Source organism: Puma concolor, chromosome D3 (assembly GCF_028749965.1).
Source record: "Puma concolor isolate L17-30 chromosome D3, mPumCon1.1.hap2, whole genome shotgun sequence".
NCBI lineage: Eukaryota > Metazoa > Chordata > Mammalia > Carnivora > Felidae > Puma > Puma concolor.
This window is the reverse complement of record NC_141678.1, coordinates 19,629,042-19,648,427: the sequence shown is the minus strand read 5'-3', so window position 1 is coordinate 19,648,427 and position 19,386 is coordinate 19,629,042. Positions and strand designations below refer to the sequence as shown.

At 54.2% G+C, this 19,386-nt stretch overlaps 1 protein-coding gene across 2 annotated transcripts in view; it reads left to right on the top strand.

The window, feature by feature from the left end:
- The window catches only part of BCR (BCR activator of RhoGEF and GTPase), a 129,245-nt gene that overhangs the window by 84,667 nt on the left and 25,192 nt on the right, over window positions 1-19,386 (top strand). For both annotated transcript variants that reach the window (XM_025933583.2, XM_086681980.1), the window contains exons 7-14: window positions 455-507; window positions 2,424-2,564; window positions 13,798-13,919; window positions 15,140-15,308; window positions 15,869-15,988; window positions 16,868-16,943; window positions 18,365-18,469; window positions 19,117-19,191. In XM_025933583.2, coding sequence (XP_025789368.2) covers window positions 455-507; window positions 2,424-2,564; window positions 13,798-13,919; window positions 15,140-15,308; window positions 15,869-15,988; window positions 16,868-16,943; window positions 18,365-18,469; window positions 19,117-19,191 — 861 coding nt within the window. The remainder of the gene's footprint in view (window positions 1-454; window positions 508-2,423; window positions 2,565-13,797; window positions 13,920-15,139; window positions 15,309-15,868; window positions 15,989-16,867; window positions 16,944-18,364; window positions 18,470-19,116; window positions 19,192-19,386) is intronic.

Below are 19,386 nucleotides of genomic sequence, written 5' to 3'. Positions count from 1 at the left end.
GCTGAGTTAGTTTCTGCCAGCCTCAGAATCAGGCCTCCAAACTGCGCCGAGATGGACATCACTAGCAGTGTGCCAGTCTGCTTCTGGGGGACCCACCAGGCCAGAGAGCAGGTGTCCCGCCAGGGTTGGCATCCTTGCCAGCCCATCTGTAGCCGAGTGCAGGTGGCCTCCCCAACTCCAGAGGGAGGAGCATCAACTTGGGTTCTGACCAGTAGCTCTGGACTCAGCTTAAATGTTATGGACCAAAATCTCAAAGCCACGTGCCTGGCCTTCTAGGTGTTTGGGGTTTGTTTGCCCTTGTCACTGGGGATGGGTAGTTCCCAGGGGATGTGGAGGTTGGGCTGGGCTGCTCCCTAAGCCCAAGCACTTACAGCAAGGACAGGCAGGCGGGTGGTCTGGTGCTGCTTTCTCCATGCCTGGCCACCTCTCACCTGCCCTGCCCATCTCTCTGCAGCCCTGCTCTACAAGCCTGTGGACCGGGTGACGCGCAGCACGCTGGTTCTGCATGTGAGTCACTCCACCCGGGACCTTCTCACCCTGGGGTTCTTGGCTTCTGTTGTTCTGGGCCTGACACTGATGTTTGTCAGTGCTGCCCAGCCATTCCCCCTTTTCCTGCCACATACCTTTGTTGAATATGCAGAAATGAGGGGCTCATGGCAGGGAAGAAAGCAGGTTCTAGAGCTGTCCTGGGTGCTCTCGTAGGAGGCAGTGCAGGGAGGGAGTGCCCTGTCCCACGTAGGAAGGGCCTCTTGGTCCCAGTGCATGAAACGAGCCTCCAAGGTAGATGGGGTGAGGACACAGACAGCAGGTGCATTCCAGGCCCGTGAGGATGACCACGGCCTTGCAACCTGGGGAGAGGGAGCATGGGGAGAGCACACTTCAGTGGGGCTGCTCCTAAAGGCAGTGGGGGAAACAAAAATGGCTCCTAATCCTACTGCCCAGGTGGCCCTTTTCATTTATGTTTAGAGCAAGTTGTACATGCGTGGTTTTTTTTTTTTTTAATTCACAATCAAGTCACAAAAGTGTGTGAGGTTTCCTTTCCTGTTTCTTCCCCACAAAGGAGCCAGCACCACAGGGAATCTTTTATGCACATGCCAACATACCTGAACATTTTTTTTGTAATTACACAGAAGGCATCATGCTATACATATCGTTCCACACTGTGCTTCTTTTTCCTCTTAATATGATATGGTAGATATTGTCCTACTTCAGCCCAAACAGCTCTGCCTGTAGTATTTAAGCCATGTAGCATTCTGTCGAGTACACATTTCATAATACCTCACTCTCCTCCAGTTAAGAGGGAGATGAAAGGCGTGGTTTGGGAGGCTCTGGCAGGTGACCCAATGGAGTGTCGGAGGTCTTTATTCTGTCCCCTCGCTGAGCTGAGCGTCCTGATAGGGAGAAGACAGAGCCACCCTGGGGGGTGGTGTGGGGGTTCGGGGACCACTGACACCAGAACCTTCCTCCAGACTTGTTTCACCTCTGCAGGGGGGTTCTCACCAAGGGGGATTTGAGAGCTAAGTTCTCTCCAGGGCGGAGTTTGTTTCTCTGAACCAGGGTGCTGTTGACCTTGAGCACAAATTATACACGTTCCTGGTGAAGAAGTCAACATTTCCCTCTCGATTCTTTTTTTTTTTTTTTAATTTTATTTAAATCCAAGTTAGTTAACATATAGTGTAATAATGGTTTCAGGAGTAGAATTCAGTGACTCATCACTTACATATAACACCCACTGCTCATCCCAACAAGTGCCCTCCTTAGTACCCATCACCCATTTAGACCATGCTTCCACCCAACTCCCCTCCAGCAACCCTTATAGTTTGTTCTCTATATTTAAGAGTCTCTTATGGTTTGCCTGCCTCTCTGTTTTTATCTTATTTGAGAGGTTCAGTCTCTAAAGGGGGAGGAGCCAGGAAGGCCAGGTGCTTTTCTCCTGAGCTTTTACACAGACAAGTGGTCCTAGAGGAGACTGATTCTGCCCCCTAGGGGCATGTCGGAGACATTGTCGCTTGTCACAGCTGCAAAGGAAGAGGAGTGCTAGCTAGCATCTAGTGGGTAGAGGCCAGGGATGGGGAGCTGACATCCTACAGTGCACAGGACAGCCCCCACCACAAGGAATGATCCAACCCAGAGTGTTAGGGCTGAAGATGGAGAATCCTGCCCTAGCTCCTGAGAGTGGAAACGCTTGTTGGCAGCATGCACACAGCATGGGCTTATGGGAGCACCGTCTAGGTTTAGGACCTGCTTGTGGGGTGATACTCGTGCAAGCACTACCCGCATAGCCCTAGCCTGTCTAGAGGTGGTGGTGATGCTTGGCAAGCTGGTGGCCCTGGGTCTGCCCAGGGTGTGTCTACAGTTTGCACACAGTGGTGGGGCCTGGGCTGTGCTGTCTCTGATTTGAGTCCTCTCTTCGCCCGACACAGGACTTGCTGAAGCACACGCCCTCCAGCCACCCAGACCACCCTCTGCTGCAGGATGCCCTACGTATCTCACAGAACTTCTTGTCCAGCATCAACGAGGAGATCACGCCCCGCCGCCAGTCCATGACTGTGAAGAAGGGAGAGGTAAGCGGGACTGGAGATGGTCTGGGTTTGCTAGCCTGCCCCACCAGGCAGGGGGAATTCAGGGCACCTTTCTCGTCTTTGGCAGACTGTGCCTGCCATTCAGCCTAACACAGAAAATGTGTTACCTTTGAGGGTCTTTGACGCTGGCAGGGTAAAAATCCCATGTGTGGGGAGTCAGGGTGGAGTTACAGGGCTGCATGCCTCACTTGGCTACCTCTTCTTCCATCGTGGCAGATTGTATCCACAGCACCCCTTCTTTTCCTCACACCCTTGTCAGCTCATGGTCTGACTGGTGAGAAGGAGGATGTCATTTTGTCTGCCTGGAACTACATGGTTCCTTCTCAGTGTTCTTTCATTAAAAAACAGTCCCAGGTTTTCCCTGCTATCCAAAGGTAGAGTGTTCCTGTGAAATCTTTTGTAAACTGGAGCGCCTGGGTGGCTCAGTCGGTTGAGCATCCAACTCTTGATTTCAGCTCAGGTCATGATCTCACAGTTATGGGTTCAAGCCCTGCATTGGGCTCTGTGCTGACAGGATTCTCTCTCTCTCTCTCTCTCTCTCTCTCTCTCTCTCTCTCTCTCTCTGACCCTCCCCTGCTCACGTTCTCTCTCTACCTCAAAATAAATAAGTAAACTTAACAAAAAATCGTTTGTAAACTGAAATGGTGTAAAATGAAGAAGCCATTACCATTTGTAAAAGTGAAAATCTTCGGATTTATTTTTGTTACTGAAAACAGATACTAACATAGGTCTTTGGTAAAAGTAAAGTGGTATAACACAGACTTGGTAGCTAGCACAGGAAATCCGTATGATCAGATTTAAGGAATTAAAAGGAAAAAAGAAAGGGAGGTACATGCAGTTTATAGGCCTGACTTGTCTTCAGCTAAGAGGATTCTCCTTCGTCCTCCTCCTCCCTCCTTGCCTAACAGAGACCCCTGGTCTTTATCTCCCTGCACATCATTGATAAGAGGATATAGAACAGAGGGGCTAAGAATGCATGGACCCAGCCTGCCCCAGTGGCCTCTGACCTTTCTGGGAGGGGCCCAGTGAGATGCTAGGCAGGTGCCATCCTGAGCGGGCAGCATTTAGTGAGAGAGCAGAGTTGTATAAATCTGGAGGCCGGCGCCCCACACAAGCATGAGCATCTATTATCAGAAGTAGCACCATGGCAAGGGAAGCTGACCTGCCTCTGGGGTCTTATGCAGGGACAGGAGCCATACAGCCCAGGCAGGACATGGCTGGCAGTGAACCTGACTGTAGTTGCCACTGAAAGCCACTTCTTCCTTCCAGTTCATGTGCTAGGTGCTCGGCACTGAGGCCTGACCCTCCCATCTCAGGGTTTCTTCTCCTCCTGCCTGGGCTGGTGGGCAGGCCACTCTCAGATCTGTCTTCCCCACTCCTCTTTGGGAAGTGGTACCTAAGTGCTGAGCAGAAAGCTCCCATGTGCCCAGAGTCTCATCAGGCTTGACCATGAGTGACAGGCTTGGTGGGATTTCTCCTGGTGGACCTGGGCCAGGAAGGACCAAGGAGGAGAGAGGTATCCCCTCCAGTCCACCCTCTGTGCTTGACCAGAGCCTGGAGCCAGGCCGACATAGAGATCCAATGCCAGCATCGCTGTGAACTCACTACCACGCAGCCTGGACAATGCTTGCTCCTCCTCTCTGGGCCTGTCCCTCCTTTTTACAGCAGGATGGGAATGCAGGCCCACCTTGCCTGGGCACCCAAAGGGGCACAGTTTATGGAAAGAGCCCTGCCAGCCAACATACAGAAGCAGTCTCTGAGCTCATAGAAGGCAGAAGTGGGTCCCCAGCACCTCCTAAGACTTCCACACCCAGCTGTCCAATGGCCAGAACCTGGGGGTTCAGATCTCATTTCCTGAAGCAACAACGGGGCCCTGCCCCTGGTTCACTCCTGCCCCAAGTTTAGGGACCCCGAAGGAGTGCCAAGCTCTGGCCTCCCTAACTGGATGTGGGATTTGCTTCTGCCCAGTCCACTTATACTGAGTGCGTTTGTGCCCAGCTCCTAGGACACCTGCTCTGTCTCCTTTGCCGACTGTTCTTTTATGAGAGCACTGTCCTCCTGGGAAGCAAACGTGTGAGTCCTTTTTCCTCTCAGCTTTTCTTATGATGCTGAGTCTGACCTCAGCCCCCCTATCCTGCTATTCAGGATCCCTGGAGAGAAATCCCTTCTTGCTATTCGGATCTGTGGAGGCAGCTGTCCTAGGGAATTGAGGAAAATTGGGAGTTGGCAGCCCTGCCCTTGTTCCCACATCTGTTATCACAGGCTTCCTTCGTGCGGACCCACGGTCAGGGTCTCAGGACCACCAGACAGGAAATATGTAGGGGGTGGGCACTTCATGAGGACAAGGGCTTTTATCTGTACCCACCCTCTCCCCCATCAGCATCTGGCCCTGTTGGCTTTGATGATACTTGCTCAGTGGGAGGGATCACCTGGGTACCTCAGCTGCGAGAGAGGAGAGAAGCAAATTGCTCTCTGAAACGCCGTGAGTCTGACTCGCACGCACCTCCTCTCCCTCCCACGCATGGTAAGGGTGGTGGTGGCCAGCCAAGTATGACAGCAGGTGCCCACACTCATGCTCCCCACCCCCACCGTTCCAGGAGCAGACATCACTATTCAGTCGGGCACTTACACTCTGAGCTGACTGCAGCCTGAGTGTCCTCCTCAGTGTACCCTCTCAGGCTGCCCAACCCAGCTTACAGTCCCCAGTGTGGTAGAAAGGATGCTACTTGGATAAGCATCAGACATGAAGAGGAGAGAAGGATGAGGATGGCAGTAGTGTGTGGTAAGTCCTAATTTTTCATCTCAAGGAATCAGTGTGCAAATCGACAAATTGAATAAATCAAGTCAGTGAATCAAGGATCAGAGGTATGAGCATACCTTCCAAAATTATAAAATTGCCAGAATTAAATAGGGAAAGAGAGTAACTGGGAAGTATAATTGGGAGTAAGAAATAAATGGAGGAAACTTGCTATTCTTAAAATACTATTATTTGATTTATTCTCATTTGGTTATAGTTCTTTAATAAAAACATATTTTAAAGCTTAAAAAAAAAAAGGATGTTATAAGGGTAGTCTCCCAACCTGGGTTTAGTCCTGCCCACTACTTACCAGTGGTATTGATTTGGGAAGTCCCTATTTCTTTGCTGAGTGTCCATATTCTCTGAGGACAGTGACTCAGGGCCTGTGGCCCCTCCCTAGGGTTGTTGTGAGGCAGAAAGGATCTCATGACCTCTGAGGGACTGTCTAAAAGCAGGGGGTGATGATTTCCCCACATGGACACTGTCCATATTGTAGATGTGGGGAGAGCACCCTCTACATCACCAGTCAGGAGGGAATCTGCAGGTCCCAGGAGGGGTGGGAGCTGTGGGCTACTTCCTCTTAGAACTTGCAGATGGGGAGTACCTGAGATTTGGAAATACCTGTTGTTTTTTTTTCCTGTGTTCCTGTCTCTAAATTTGGTATATGACATTGAATATCAAGTTTCCAAAAGAAGAGAGGAAGTGGGCTTCTGAGTTCTCTTCATGACTCTGTGAAGTCAGGAGGTATTTTCCAGGTGAGGACACTGCAGCTCAGAAAGGTTGAAGAAATTGGCCACAGTCACACAGCCACTAAGTAGCTAACCCAGGATGTGAGGCCAAATGTGCCCTGGCACCTGTGTTCATCACAGGTGTGTTATGATTTATCGTCACCTCCCACTCTCCCCTGGCACTCCTTTGAACCAATGTCCACCCCTCCTCTGGTCCATGTATGAAGAGCTACCTGGGCATAGGTGGTCACAAGGAGGAGAATGTGCCCCTTTGGTTCAGGATGCTACTAGAGTCTTAAGCACTGAGTGGAGCCCCTTCCCCTGCTTCTCCTGCTGGGAACATGTCGGTGAATAGGGGTTGGCGGGGGGGGGGTGTCTCTGTTTCTAGCTCTCTCAGCAGTTTCTAGGGAGAGGAGAGGTACCTCCATTGGCTTGGGTGTTTGGAGGTATTCCCACAGTCACTGCTGGTCCCCTGGGAAGTGGCCTGTCTCCATCTGCTCAACCTGAGTAAGTCAGGGCATTGTGGAGATGCCCCAGTGTGAGCCCTGAGCAGAGCCAACAGCCCCAGGCCCTGCTATGGCTTCTATGATCTCATCATCCTTTTCAGCCAGTCCCCACAGCTCCAGGGCTGTGTTCTTTGAGGAAGAGTGACTTTGGGCAGCATTACAGGTGTCTCCTTGACACTAAACTGTGGCTGGAACATGCTGTCACCAGCCTGCATGCTCTCACCCCTGGCACCCCAGGGGCTGTGAGTAGCAAGCATATCCCAGGAGGATACCCTTCTCAGGCTCCCAGGAACCAGTCAGGACCAAGGGATCCTGCTGGCACTTTTCTTCCCAGGCCTGGGTCCTGTGGGCTAGCAGGTGGGTGCTCATTTATTTAGCTGAATTAACTTTACACTGCCAAGTGATTTCCTCCATGTGGCTGCCTGCCTGTTCTTAGCGCTGCACCCTGTGCTGCCCGGCATCCCCAACTCCGGCTGGGACACAAATGGGATGATTCCGTGTGGGTGTTTTGTTTCCCAACAGCCAGCCACTTCTTGGAACCATTCTCTACCCAGATTCCCAAATGCCCCTCATGGAAGAAGGCAGGTGGGCAGGCCGAATAGGAGCCGCTGAGGAAATGTCACTGGTGCAGGCTGAGGACGAGAGGTGGTGAGGCTCAGGCAGAGGAGAAGAGAGGGCTCTTGCTTGAGGATTAGAGAATTGGAGACTGCAGACCCTGTTGGCAGAGTTTGCAAGAGATGCTGTGGGAAGGGGGTGGGGGTGAAGACAGCATAGGGATTGGGGTTCCAGTGCCATCAGACATGGCATGTGACCTCAGCCATACCACTCACCTCTGAGCAACAGCTTGCTCAGCTGTGGGATTGGGGTGAGCCTAGACCATGTGCTGTCCACAGTTTCAAAGGATGTCCACAACATAGGAGCCCCATAAGGGCAAAGCCAGTGCTCCATGTCTGGGTCTTTTCTCAACCCTTCATAAATATTTGTAAATGGAGCTTGGATTGTCAACCTGTCCAGGCCCAGGTTTGGATTCTTCTAGGAACTTGGGCATGTTACTTACCTCTCTGAGCCTTTCCTTCTCCAACAAGTGGTGGAGCTGGAACCTGCTGCCTGGGACAGTCCTGCCAAATGAAAGGAGATGTTTTATGAAGCGCTCTCTGCACAGGTCCCAGCACCCAACAAGTGCTCAGTGAACATTACTGCTATGAATCAGCAGTGTGCTTCCCAGGCTCACCCCGCTCTCCACCCAGCAGGTTCCTGTCCTTTCCGGGCTGTGTCATGCTCTGATTTCATCCTCCCCGATCAGTTGTCTTATGAGGTGTCTCTCCAGGGCATGGGAAACAAGAGGCTTTCTCAGGGACCAGGGAGTGGAGGCGTGTTCTGCAGGGAGGTACTGAGAGCCCTCGAACAGGTGGGAGGGCAGGAGGGTCAGGCAGGACCCTCAGCACACACTCAGCTGCCGGGTATGTTGTTTTGGGGACACTTTTTCTTCCATCTTCTCAACCTCCACACCCCACTGAGTTACCCCACAGCCAGGGCTGCTCTGATGGGCAATGTCAGCTGGGTCGCTGGCATGCAGCCAGCTATCCCCAGGTTCAGGTCTTGCTCTGGGGGCATGGGAATGGAGGTTCGGGCCCCTGGCCTCCTCCAGGGCCAAACATGCTAAATCCGGCCCTGCTTGGAGCCAAGCCAGGCATCCTCAGCCAGCAACTGATGCCTCATTGGTCCTTGCCTTGACCATCTTCCTTCTTCTCTCTGCCCCCACCTGTGCCCTCCTTGGCAACCCTTCTTGGTCTCACCTGGCAAGGCCCTACAGGTTTATCACTAAACTCCAGTTCCTGTACCTGAGGAAACTTCCCAGTACCTCCTCCATGGAACCTTGGGCTCTGGCTTCTTCATGTGTCTGAGTCTGCTCAGCTGCTATGACAAAATACCATCAACTAAGGGCTTAAACAACAGATGTTCATTTCTCACAGTTCTAGAGGCTGGGAGTCCCAAGGTCAAGGTGTGTGCTCAGGATCTGGTAAGAGCCTATTTCCCGGCTTGGAGATGGCTCCCTTCTCACCGTGTACCAATATGGCTTTTCTTCACAGCATGCACATGGAGAGATCTCTGTCTTCTTTTTCGTATAAGGACACCAGTCTCATCACAGGCTCCCACTTTCACGGGCTCACCTAAACCTAATCACCCCAAAGGCCCTGCCTCTGGATACTGTCACATTAAGGGTTAGGGCATCAACATATGAATTTTGGAGTAGACACAAACATCAGTCCATAACAATGCACTTCTTCCAGATGGGTCTTCCCTGAATGGGCTCTGTCTAGGGGTGAGGGCCAATGTTGCCCAGATGACAGCTGGAGGAGGCCGGCCAGCCTAGGGGAAGACCCCTGGGGAAGGAGGGGCCCGTCCTCAGAAGACTGTGGACACAGGATGTACCTCACTATCCTCAGTTTCCTTGTCTGTAGAAATGGGGGTGGTGGTACCTTCCCCACTCAGAGTCATCATCAACTGTGGGAGGCCCAACGACGATAGGGCATCTCTCAACACAAGGCCTGTACCTACAGAGGACTTGGCTTATAGTACCAATAGCCCCCTGTGGGGCCCATTTAATCCTCTAAAAAATGCCACCAGGCAGGTATTTGCATCCCTTCTTATGTTTAAGGAAACTGAGGCTCAGAAAACTGAAGTGGCTGAGCCAGCATTATCCCTGCAGAGAGAAGAGGATGGGCCACAGGCAGTGAAGGTGCACAGCAGCGGCTCCAGACACCTCACTCCCTGGCGGGGTGATGTTAGTTTTTCAAGGAGGCAATGCTGTCCCTTCGAGCAGGTGTTCCCCACCTGGGTGTTCCCCACTCCCAAGGGGAGTGCCTTCCCTCCTGCCACCACTACGGTGCCCCAGAGTGCACACAAAGACATGCACACGAGGGGACACACATTGTGATATCCACAGGAACACAAACACACACACAGACATATATGGGGGACACATACACATGGACACATAGGTTGGGACACACAGGGGCATGGAAACATACAGAAGGACATACAGAAACACAGGAACATGACCCACACATGTGGTCACAGACACAGGGATACACACAGGGGACACACAGAGACATATACATGGGACACACAAAGAGATTAGTTGGACACACACCAACAGGGACGCACGCACACACACACACACACACACACACACACACACACAAACATGCCTGCCTACTTGGGGATGCACACAAAGAGACACAGAGACACATGGATTCTCTTTCACACACATTCCTATGAGCCCAGCAAGCTGGCTCTTCTGAGTCACTGTCCCTCAGACCTCAAGAAGCATCATGCTACCCTGTCCTGGGGTCCAGCGGGTTCTAGCTCTCTCCCTACAGCTCTACCTAGGCGTGTTTGCTCTGCATGAGATGCTGAGTCAAAGGGACAGTCCTTACCAGCCACTTGACGTCATACCATCTTTAGACCACAGCCCACAGTGCTATGGAACTGTGACCCAGGTGCAGCCCAGGCTGTGGCCCTGCCTGTGGCCCCGGGAGGACCTGACAGGTGGGCCAGACTGGAAGTCGTACTGGTTCTGAGGCCCTGGGGTTAGGGCTCGTGATCATTTTTGAGAGGGCTGTCTCCTGGGCAGGCACAGGTCTCCTGGCTCTACACTGGTCCCATGTGGGCTGTCAGGGTGTCCCTGCAGAAGCCAGGGTTCTGAGAAGAGACCCAAGTGATGGCCATAGGGTCCAGCAGCCTCTCAGATGCCTCGATCAAAGGGCCGAGCATCCCTTCACAAGCTCTCTGTTGGACCTGCAGCTTGTCCATCCCTCCTTTCATTTCTGTCCTCCTCCACGATCATCTACCCTTGGCCTCTCTCTTTCCTGAAATTGCGTGGGTGCAGATGGGGATTTGTTGCTGTTTCTTCATGGGCTTGTTTCAGCAGCAGGATCCTTCCTCAGCGTATGGCTTAGAGCTGGGCTCTGAGCAGGGCTGATCCCAGGCCCAGGCTGGCTGACCTCCATAGTCAAGATGTGGCATCTACCCAGGGGTCAGGGCCCTAGACTGTCCATCAGGATGGGACCACCAGCCTTAAGAGTCTGTGCCTCAGGTCCACCCCTGGGCCTGGGGAAATATGGATAGAGACAGAGTGATGTCCAGCCCCCATCTCCCTCACACTCCATCAGTCTGCTGCCCTCCTGTTCCCTTGGCTCTGGTCTCTGTGCCAGGGTCCAGACTCCCTTTGTGGATCTGCCAGCATGGTAATTGGGGGCCTGTTTTCTTGGGGCTGGGAACCCCCTCCTGCCCATTGGCTGGGTATTTTCTGTTTGGGCATGCTGCAAGACCCAGGGTGGACTGGGGTTCAGAAGCAAGGCCCTGTGCCTCCTCGGGAGGGAGGCCAACTGTGACATGACAGGGAAAACTCACAGTGAATGAGCCTTACTCTGAAGAGCCACTGCTGTTCACCACCCACGCTGCCAGGGTCTGGCAGGTGACACGCATGATTCACATGCTCTGCATGGCCCTTGGAGACAGAGTGTGGCCCAGAGCAGGGTTTGGACTGGGATGCTTCGGGGGAAGTATCAGGGTGCCCTCAGCTTTGGGATTTCTCATAAAAAGATGAGGGTTTGCACAGGCAAGCGTTCATGGGGAGGGGCCTGGCGACTGTCACAGTATCAGAACAGGGTCAGCCCATCACAGCCTCCCAAGGCTGCAGTCTGAGCCCTCGGGGCACCTGTGTGCTCCCCACAGTCAGCCAGCCATATGTCCTCTCAACACAGCAAGGCAGGTGTGTGGGCTGCCACAAGCACCAGGGTGACACTCAATGATCCTGTGGAGGATGAATGTGACACTGCAGCTGAATGTGTGAGCAACAGGACCTCGCAGGGAGAAAAGGTGGGCCAGCTGGTGTGTGGAGGGTGGTCACTGCCTGGATTCTGGGCATTTCTGACCTGTTGGCAGAGGGGAGGAGTCTACTTCTGAGCTGGACATAGGGGGCCCTCTGCTGGTGGTGGCCAGAAGCTCAGCCCCTTTGTATGGAGAAAGGATCCATGTTTCATCACAGAAGGTCCCTTGGTCCCTGCCCCCTGGGCTGGAAGACCCTCTGTCCTGTCCCTGCTGAGGGGGCATGTGTCCACTCATTCCTCTGGGACTTCAGGGTCCCAGGACCCGTCTCAGACCTGCTCCCCAGTGAGGACCCAGCAGTCAGGTTTACCCCAGGGTCTCCAGCTCTGTGTGGACATTTCTCCAGGTGCACACTTTTTTGCTTCCTGTGGGTGTCAATGCCAGGTGGGCTGTCTGCCCATGGCTGGCAGGCACAGGGTGAGTGACAATGAGTCATGGCCTTGGCACACAGGCAGCCTTCCAGCCCTTCCACTCATGCTCTCCCATTTAAATCATTTGCTCTCTGTAGCCAGGACCCAGCTGGCCATTGTGAGCCAAGCTGAATGCGACAATGACGTGTGGCCTTTGCACCTGGGAGTGTTGGGGCCCAGCCCAAGCTATACTTGCTTCTGGGCAGCCCTGCTGGCTCCAGCTCTCGCAGAGAGTATGGGAAAGTTCAGGGAGGCAGATACTCCCCGAGACAACTCTGAGGCTGCAGGTCGCAGCGGAGCCAGGCGTGTGGGCCTGCCAAGTTCACGGGGCGTTGGAGATGCCTCTTGCTGGGGCGATGCTATGGGTCTTTGCCCACTCTTATATATGTACCTGATCCTCCAGACCCTTCCCTGGCCATCACAGTGAGAAGTGGAGAGTCACCCTCTCTGGGGGGCCTTCCCTGGAGCCAGACTGGCTGGGTTGCCTCTAAGCACCTGGTCTCTCTCCCCTGGGCTTGTGAGTTCCCAAGGACAGACTGCTCAGCGTTGCTGCTTGCTCGCTCACTGTGCTGCCTGGGACAGGTGGTAAACCTATCTGAGGCTCCCATTTCTCACCTGTGAAATGTGCCTAAGGACCTGCCCACAGGGTGTTCTGGGGATCCCATCCAATGAGCAGGCCATGTACTTGCTTGCACAGCATACTTGGAATGTGCTCGGGGAAAGGAAAGGCTCACCACGTCAGCCTCTCGTCCTGTCTTGGTGTCCTTGGCATGGCACAGCATTGACCCACATGAGGTTCTGGGCACTGTTTTTCAGATGAATTACTGACTTACCTTGGTGTGCCATTCACGGCATTCAGCCACCCCTGGAGCTGTGTGACCCAGTGGGAATGTTCTGGTCTTTCAGATGAAGTACCCGGGTGCAGAGGCGTGTAGCTTGCTGGTGGGCTAGTGCCTCGCATCCCCCTTCTAGGTCTAGGTCCAGTGGACCCTGCGAAGGTCACCTCAGACTCAGGCTGTCGGAATCCAGGCATCCTATGTGGGCTTCTGCCTGTCAGTGGGCACTGACCTTAGAAAGATTAGAGCATGGAGTCCCATCTGTAGGCACACTACTCAGCTTCCTATTGCCCTCGAATTAAGTCCAGGGGCACCTGGGTGGCTCCGTTGGTTAAGCGTCTGACTTCAGCTCAGGTCATGATCTCATAGTTTGTGGGTTCGAGCCCTGCATCGGGCTCCACACTGGTAGCACTGAGCCTCCTTGAGATTCTCGCTCTCTCCTCTCTGCTCCTCCCCCACTCACACCTTCTCTCTCTCTCAAAATAAATAAATAAACTTTAAAAAACAAAAACAGAAAACTAAGTCCAGCCTCTACCATGATTGTCGGGGCTGCCCCCTTAAAGTGTTCTGGGCCCACCTCCTCTCCACTCACCAGGCTGCCCCACCCATGCCTGGAGCACCAAGCTCTTCTAGCCACAGGCCTGGGTTATAATGGTCCCTCTACAAGAATGTCCTTCACATGGCTGGCCTATTGCCCATTCTGGGTCTCCAGTTGCTGTCTCGGAGAGGCGTGGACCGCCCTGCCCACAGGGGTTTTTCCTGCCATCATTTTCTCTGCAGGCCATCAACGTAGCTATAGTGTTCCCCCTCCCCAGCCTCCAAGCCAATGGCTGGTACTCTATCCACTCACCCTCCTCAACAGGCCAAGCACTCAAGAAACTTTACTGAACAAAGAGGAAAGTGTAGTGTAGTGTAGTGTTCGCTGAGACAGAGGGAGCACTGGAGAGTGGGCCTGAAAGTAGGAGGCTGAGGGTGTGAGGGCCTGCCCCCCTGTTGGCCCACTGCCCTAACTCGAGCCCGCACCATCCCCCTGCCCCCCCTATAGCACCGGCAGCTGCTAAAGGACAGCTTCATGGTGGAGCTGGTGGAGGGGGCCCGCAAGCTGCGCCACGTCTTCCTGTTCACCGACCTGCTCCTCTGCACCAAGCTGAAGAAGCAGAGTGGAGGGTGAGTGACTACATGGCGCCCATCCTGCCGGGTGGGAAGGGTCTTGGGGTCAGGAGGACAGGGTGGGTTTCACAGATGGACGAAACCTGGCTTTTGTTTTTCTCTTGTGACATGAGCCTAAAGAGTTCTGTAACTATGTGGTCAGGATATACTCTTTAAGTTACATTGTTTCCAACTGGCCATGATGCCAGGCTCAGGGTTAAAGATCATCATTAACAACCTGGAGACAGTCTAGTTCAGGATCAGTGACCAGCCTATTGCCTCCTATAGATAAAAGGGGGATCGGGGTGCCTGGGTGGCTCAGTTGGTTAAGCGTCCAACTTTGGCTCAGGTCATGATCTCAAGGTTTATGAGTTCCAGCACCACGTCGGGCTCTGTGCTGACAGCTCAGAGCCTGGAGCCTGCTTCAGATTCTGTGTCTCCGTCTCTGCCTCTCCCCCACTTGTGCTCTATCTCTAGCTCTCTCTCAAAAATAAGTAAACATTAAAAGAAAAAAAGGGGGACCTACCTGACAAGGTACTGTTGGGCAACTGTCATGTCATGACCCAGGAAGAGTAAGTGGCAGGACAGCGAGCTGCAGGGTCTAGTACAGGCTGGCAGAGTGGGGCCGGTATCACTAGACCATCACTGTATTTTGTCTCCCCATACCTGTGAGAGCTTCTAAATTGTTCTCAGCCTAGGCTGCAGGTGCTCCCCCACCACACACACACACCTCTTCCTGGGACTCAGATCACGCAGGTTGCACCAGCTGGAATGGAGGAAAGAAGGTTATGTTGGGAAAGACCAGAGCTAGTCTCTTTCCCCCGTTCTGAGCAGATTTAAATCAGTCACCTCAGAAGAGAGCCTCAGTTTCCCCTTCTGTCAAGGCAGAGGATTACCCCTGGTAGATCTGTAGCCCCTCAAACTCTACAGCTCTGTGGGTGTCTGCAGTCCTGTCCTGCCAGTGGATTGCCCGATATGCTCCCACGTCAGGGAGCCAGGGAGCTGCCACCATCAGCCCAGGATAAGGTGGACCTGGCCTAAGTCACATGTGCAGAGTGCCCATTCCCAGGGTCACCAGTGTCTGCCGATGGCCTTATGCCAGCCTGCTACATGGACCACAAGCTAGGTTTTAAGTTCAGGTAAACTGCGCAAGCCCCAAACTTGGGGTTTCCCGGCTCTTGAAAACAATGACGTTAGCGAAGGAAAGCAGAGTGTTAACGTGTGGTTTCCTCACTCAGCAAAACCCAGCAGTATGACTGCAAATGGTACATCCCGCTCACGGATCTCAGCTTCCAGACAGTGGATGAGTCGGAGGCGGCTCCCAACATCCCCCTGGTGCTGGACGAGGAGTTGGATGCCATGAAGATCAAGATATCCCAGATCAAGAATGATATCCAGAGAGAGAAGGTGAGACCAGCTGGAAAGGAGCAAGGCTGGGCTCTGCAGCTTGAGTGGCAGCAGCCCCTTGCACACAAGTATCTGACCCACACCTGGAGCCTGGGGCCTGCTGGGACCCCTGTGAGCCCGCCGTCAAGCTTGGAGCCATCCTGCATGGGGGGTAGGAGGGGTGTTCAGCTGCCCTAATGGGGACAGCATTCCAGGTGGGGGAACAGCCCCTTCAGCCCACCCTAGACCGTCCCCCAATTGTTTCTGGAGAGGTTTACAAGACTTGAGGAGCAGTGAAGATGGGGCATTCAAGTGTAGGATTAGGCCCGGCCAGAGCAGGTACTATGTGGTGGCCACAGACAAAGTGGGTCCCCAGAAGGTTGGGCTTCAGCTCAGGGATGCCTGGCTGAGGTGGGCTCAGCAGGACAGGGGCCTCCTCAACCCTCACCCACCTGCTGGCCTACTACACCACAAACCGAGCAGGTTGAGGGAGGCACCGGGGGCAGTGGGACTGGGCCAGGCAGGAACGGGTAACAAGGGGCCCCCAGAATGGAAATGTGATCATGTGGCTCTCCCCACAGAGAGCAAACAAGGGCAGCAAGGCCATCGAGAGGCTGAAGAAGAAGCTTTCAGAGCAAGAGTCACTGCTCCTGCTTATGTCCCCCAGCATGGCCTTCAGGGTGCACAACCGCAATGGCAAGGTGAGTGCCCCTGGCTCCCGTCTATCTAGAATCTCACTGTGCTGTGGCCGAGACTCACCACCCAGCTGTGTGGCAGCTGTGGTCTCTGGCTCCTGTGTGGCCTCTACAACAGCAGCCCTCTTCTTCTGGAGAATGTTCCCATGCCAAGAGACACTTGTTCAGTATAGCGCACCCAGGCCCATGTGTCCCTCTGACTGGTGCTTTAGGCCGGAGCCCCCCAGATTGACTGACAGCTGGCTCAACCCCCACAGCTGGGAGGTAACAGCGTCTCCAAGAAGTTCAAATAGGGCAGGGGGTTCACAGATCTGTGCAGACCGGGCTCTTCGTACAGGGATTCTGTCCAGGGACCTTGTGAACCTGCGAGGTACCTTCTCTCCTGAGTCTGGCTCCTGGTGCCATCTGGAGCCCGGGCCTCTCCCTCTGGGGCTGTGGGCATCACACATAGCTGTCAGCGTGCAGCTAGCAGAGGCAGCTGGTGGGCTCTGCAGGAGCCTTGTCTCTGGGTCGCAGCTCAGGGCTTGTGTGTTAGACACAGGTGGTCAGTCAAAGTGGCATTGGCCTCTGCAGATCCCACCTGCTAACCTTCTCTGTGGCCCCTAAGCTACAACATGTCATGCCCTGGCCCAGGCAGTCCAGGCAGGGGGGCTGGTGCCAGAGGCAGAGCTGCCCAGGGCATAGGAGCTATGGCCTGAAGCCCAGCTGGCAGGAAGGGTGGAGAGTGCCAGAAGCATGAGCCAAGCCGTGAGCACACTCAGCCACCAGGCTCCAGCCAGTCTCTGGCCCCAAGGTGTGCCTTGGAGGGGTGCACTGCAGGACTCTATGTGGGTGCCTGAGCTGCAGTGGAGGTAACCAGGGTGTATTCTCCTTCTCACCCCCTAGAGTTACACATTCCTCATCTCATCTGACTATGAGCGTGCTGAGTGGAGAGAGAACATCCGGGAGCAGCAGAAGAAGTGTAAGTGGCATCCGCATGTAGAGGCTTAGAACCTCAGGCCTGGATGCTCATCTCCTCCTGTGGTTTCAAGCCTTTTCTTTCTTCCTAAGGAGCTGGGCAGTGGCACTCTTATCCAAGTGAGAAGCTACAGGGAGCTCTGATTCAGAAAATAAATTGGTCAGGAGCTCCTGCCAGGGCCCTACCCCCTGTACCCCCTTTCCAAGGCCTCCCCCACATCCCCTGTGCATCACCCCCTCCCACTTTCTGACCTCCCCTATGAACCCTTCTTTCCCACCACCCCCCCACCCATGCCTTCCCCCAATGCCCTGCCTGCCTCCTGAACCTGCCTGCTCCCTGTGGCTCTCCCTGCACTCTTGCCTGTCCCCTCAGCAGGTGCCATTGCCAAAGGAGCTCTTGGCTGGACCAGCCTGCACAGCCACACTGTGCTGGCCCCTCTCCGCTATCTGAGGGGCCAGCACTTGACCACTCTTAGGATAGGGTGCTTGCTCCTGTCTGGGGCAGTCCATTCCCTGGGCGCTTCCCTCTCTTAGCTGTTCTTTCCTGCTTCTCCCAAGCTCAGAGCTGCCCCTGGTTCTGACTGGCCGTCTTCAGGGGTGGGAAGAGAGACTCTGCCACAGGTCCTGTTTCCTTCCTCTGCCCCCCAGCTGTATAGTTTGGGATTCCTGAGCTGTCTTGTTAAGAGGTTCCCATGTGCACTCTGTGTGCCCACTGTTCTGAGAGTGTCTGCAGAGAGAGCCAGGCTGAGCACCATGTCCCAGGTGGACTGGGAGCCCCACATGCCTCTGCCCTGTCCTGAGCTCCCTACCCCCCAAGCTTATCATCCGTGCATGTGCTGAGCCAGTTCCCCCCACCGCCACCCCCCACAGTGCCCCTGTGTCCTGGAAGACGAGGCACTCCTGGCAGCTCTGATGGCCGGTGCCTGCTGCCCTGCCCATCCATGCTCATGTCCCGGGTTTCCTTTTGTAACCAGGGGACCCCAACCATTTGCAGCATGTCAGCATCTATTCTCTGCTCAGCACTGTAACAGAAATAAACCCCTTTTCCTCACCGGGTGGGGATGGGGAGCCCTCATTAGCAGAGTGCAGGGCAGGGCTGTACTGGGTGTCTGTGGGGGGATACCCCACAGGAAGGTTCTGCAGGTCACCTCTCACAGTTGCCTGGCCAGCTCATGGGTTTGCAAGCATTATGCTAATCCCGTCCCCACCAGCCAAACCCAGCCTGGGCCAAAGCCACACCTTGCTTGGCCACTTACCAGCTCCTCTCGTGGGAGCAGATCACCCCCTCCTGGCCATCACAGCTCCTCACCAGGGTGTGGTACAGGTCCAGTGCAGGGACATTGGAGAAGGCCCTCTGGGTGTCCCTGGAGTCTGAGGAGCCATGCAGACTGGCTGGCTGATGTACCTGGGTTCCACTTTCTTCAGGTTTCAAAAGTTTCTCCCTAACATCCGTGGAGCTGCAGATGTTGACCAATTCGTGTGTCAAACTTCAGACCGTCCACAGCATTCCACTGACCATCAACAAAGAAGGTGGGCTGTCCTCACAAGGGCTGCTGTCCCTTTCTGCTGCCAGCACTGTCTGTGAGACCATGGGTTTTCATCCTGACAGAATGTGTGTGCTGCATAGGGCCTGTTGGCCCCTCCCAGGGGTAGATGGGATGGGTCAGGGGTGGTCTGTCCCCATGACTTTGTGCCTGGTCACATGACACATCTCGGATCCTCTGTGCTTTGGGTTTGGTCCTGCACCCCTGTCCTCCCAGCCAGGCGCTTCCCACCCACACCTTTGGTCATGCTGTGTTTTGCATTCACTTGCACACACACTTATGTACACTCATTCCCGCTCATAGGTATGTGCTTGTGCACATGCACACATGTCACATGCCACTCCTCACATGACAACATGCATGTCACATGACACACCCTACCCTTCCCCTCTCCTGTCCTGAGAACCTTACTGTGTTTCAACCCAGTCCCTGGTCTGCCTGTGTTGTAAACCCAACTCAGATCCTAAGACCCCTGAGACAGAGGCTACAATGGTTGTGTTTCTGGCTCATGACATCACCTGGCCCCATGCTGAGCAAATGGCAAACCCTCCCATTGAGGGTTGATTTTGAAGCACAGCCTGTCATTTGCCTCCCTCAGGAGAACGATGCTCACCTCTTTGGTCTCTTGCGCAGATGATGAATCTCCGGGGCTCTATGGATTTCTCAATGTCATCGTCCACTCCGCCAGCGGCTTTAAGCAGAGTTCAAGTAAGTGGTTACTTTGAGGAAGAAGGTGACAGGGCACCAAGCTGGAGGCTGTGGACCCTGGAACCAGGGTCGTGGCTCAGAATATCATCAGGTGCCTTTGGCCCTTAACCGGATGAGGTCCTGTGCTGGTTGATACCCAGAGCGGACCGTTGCCTTCTTTGGTCTGTGGACGGGATGTGTGAGCTGGTGAGTTGC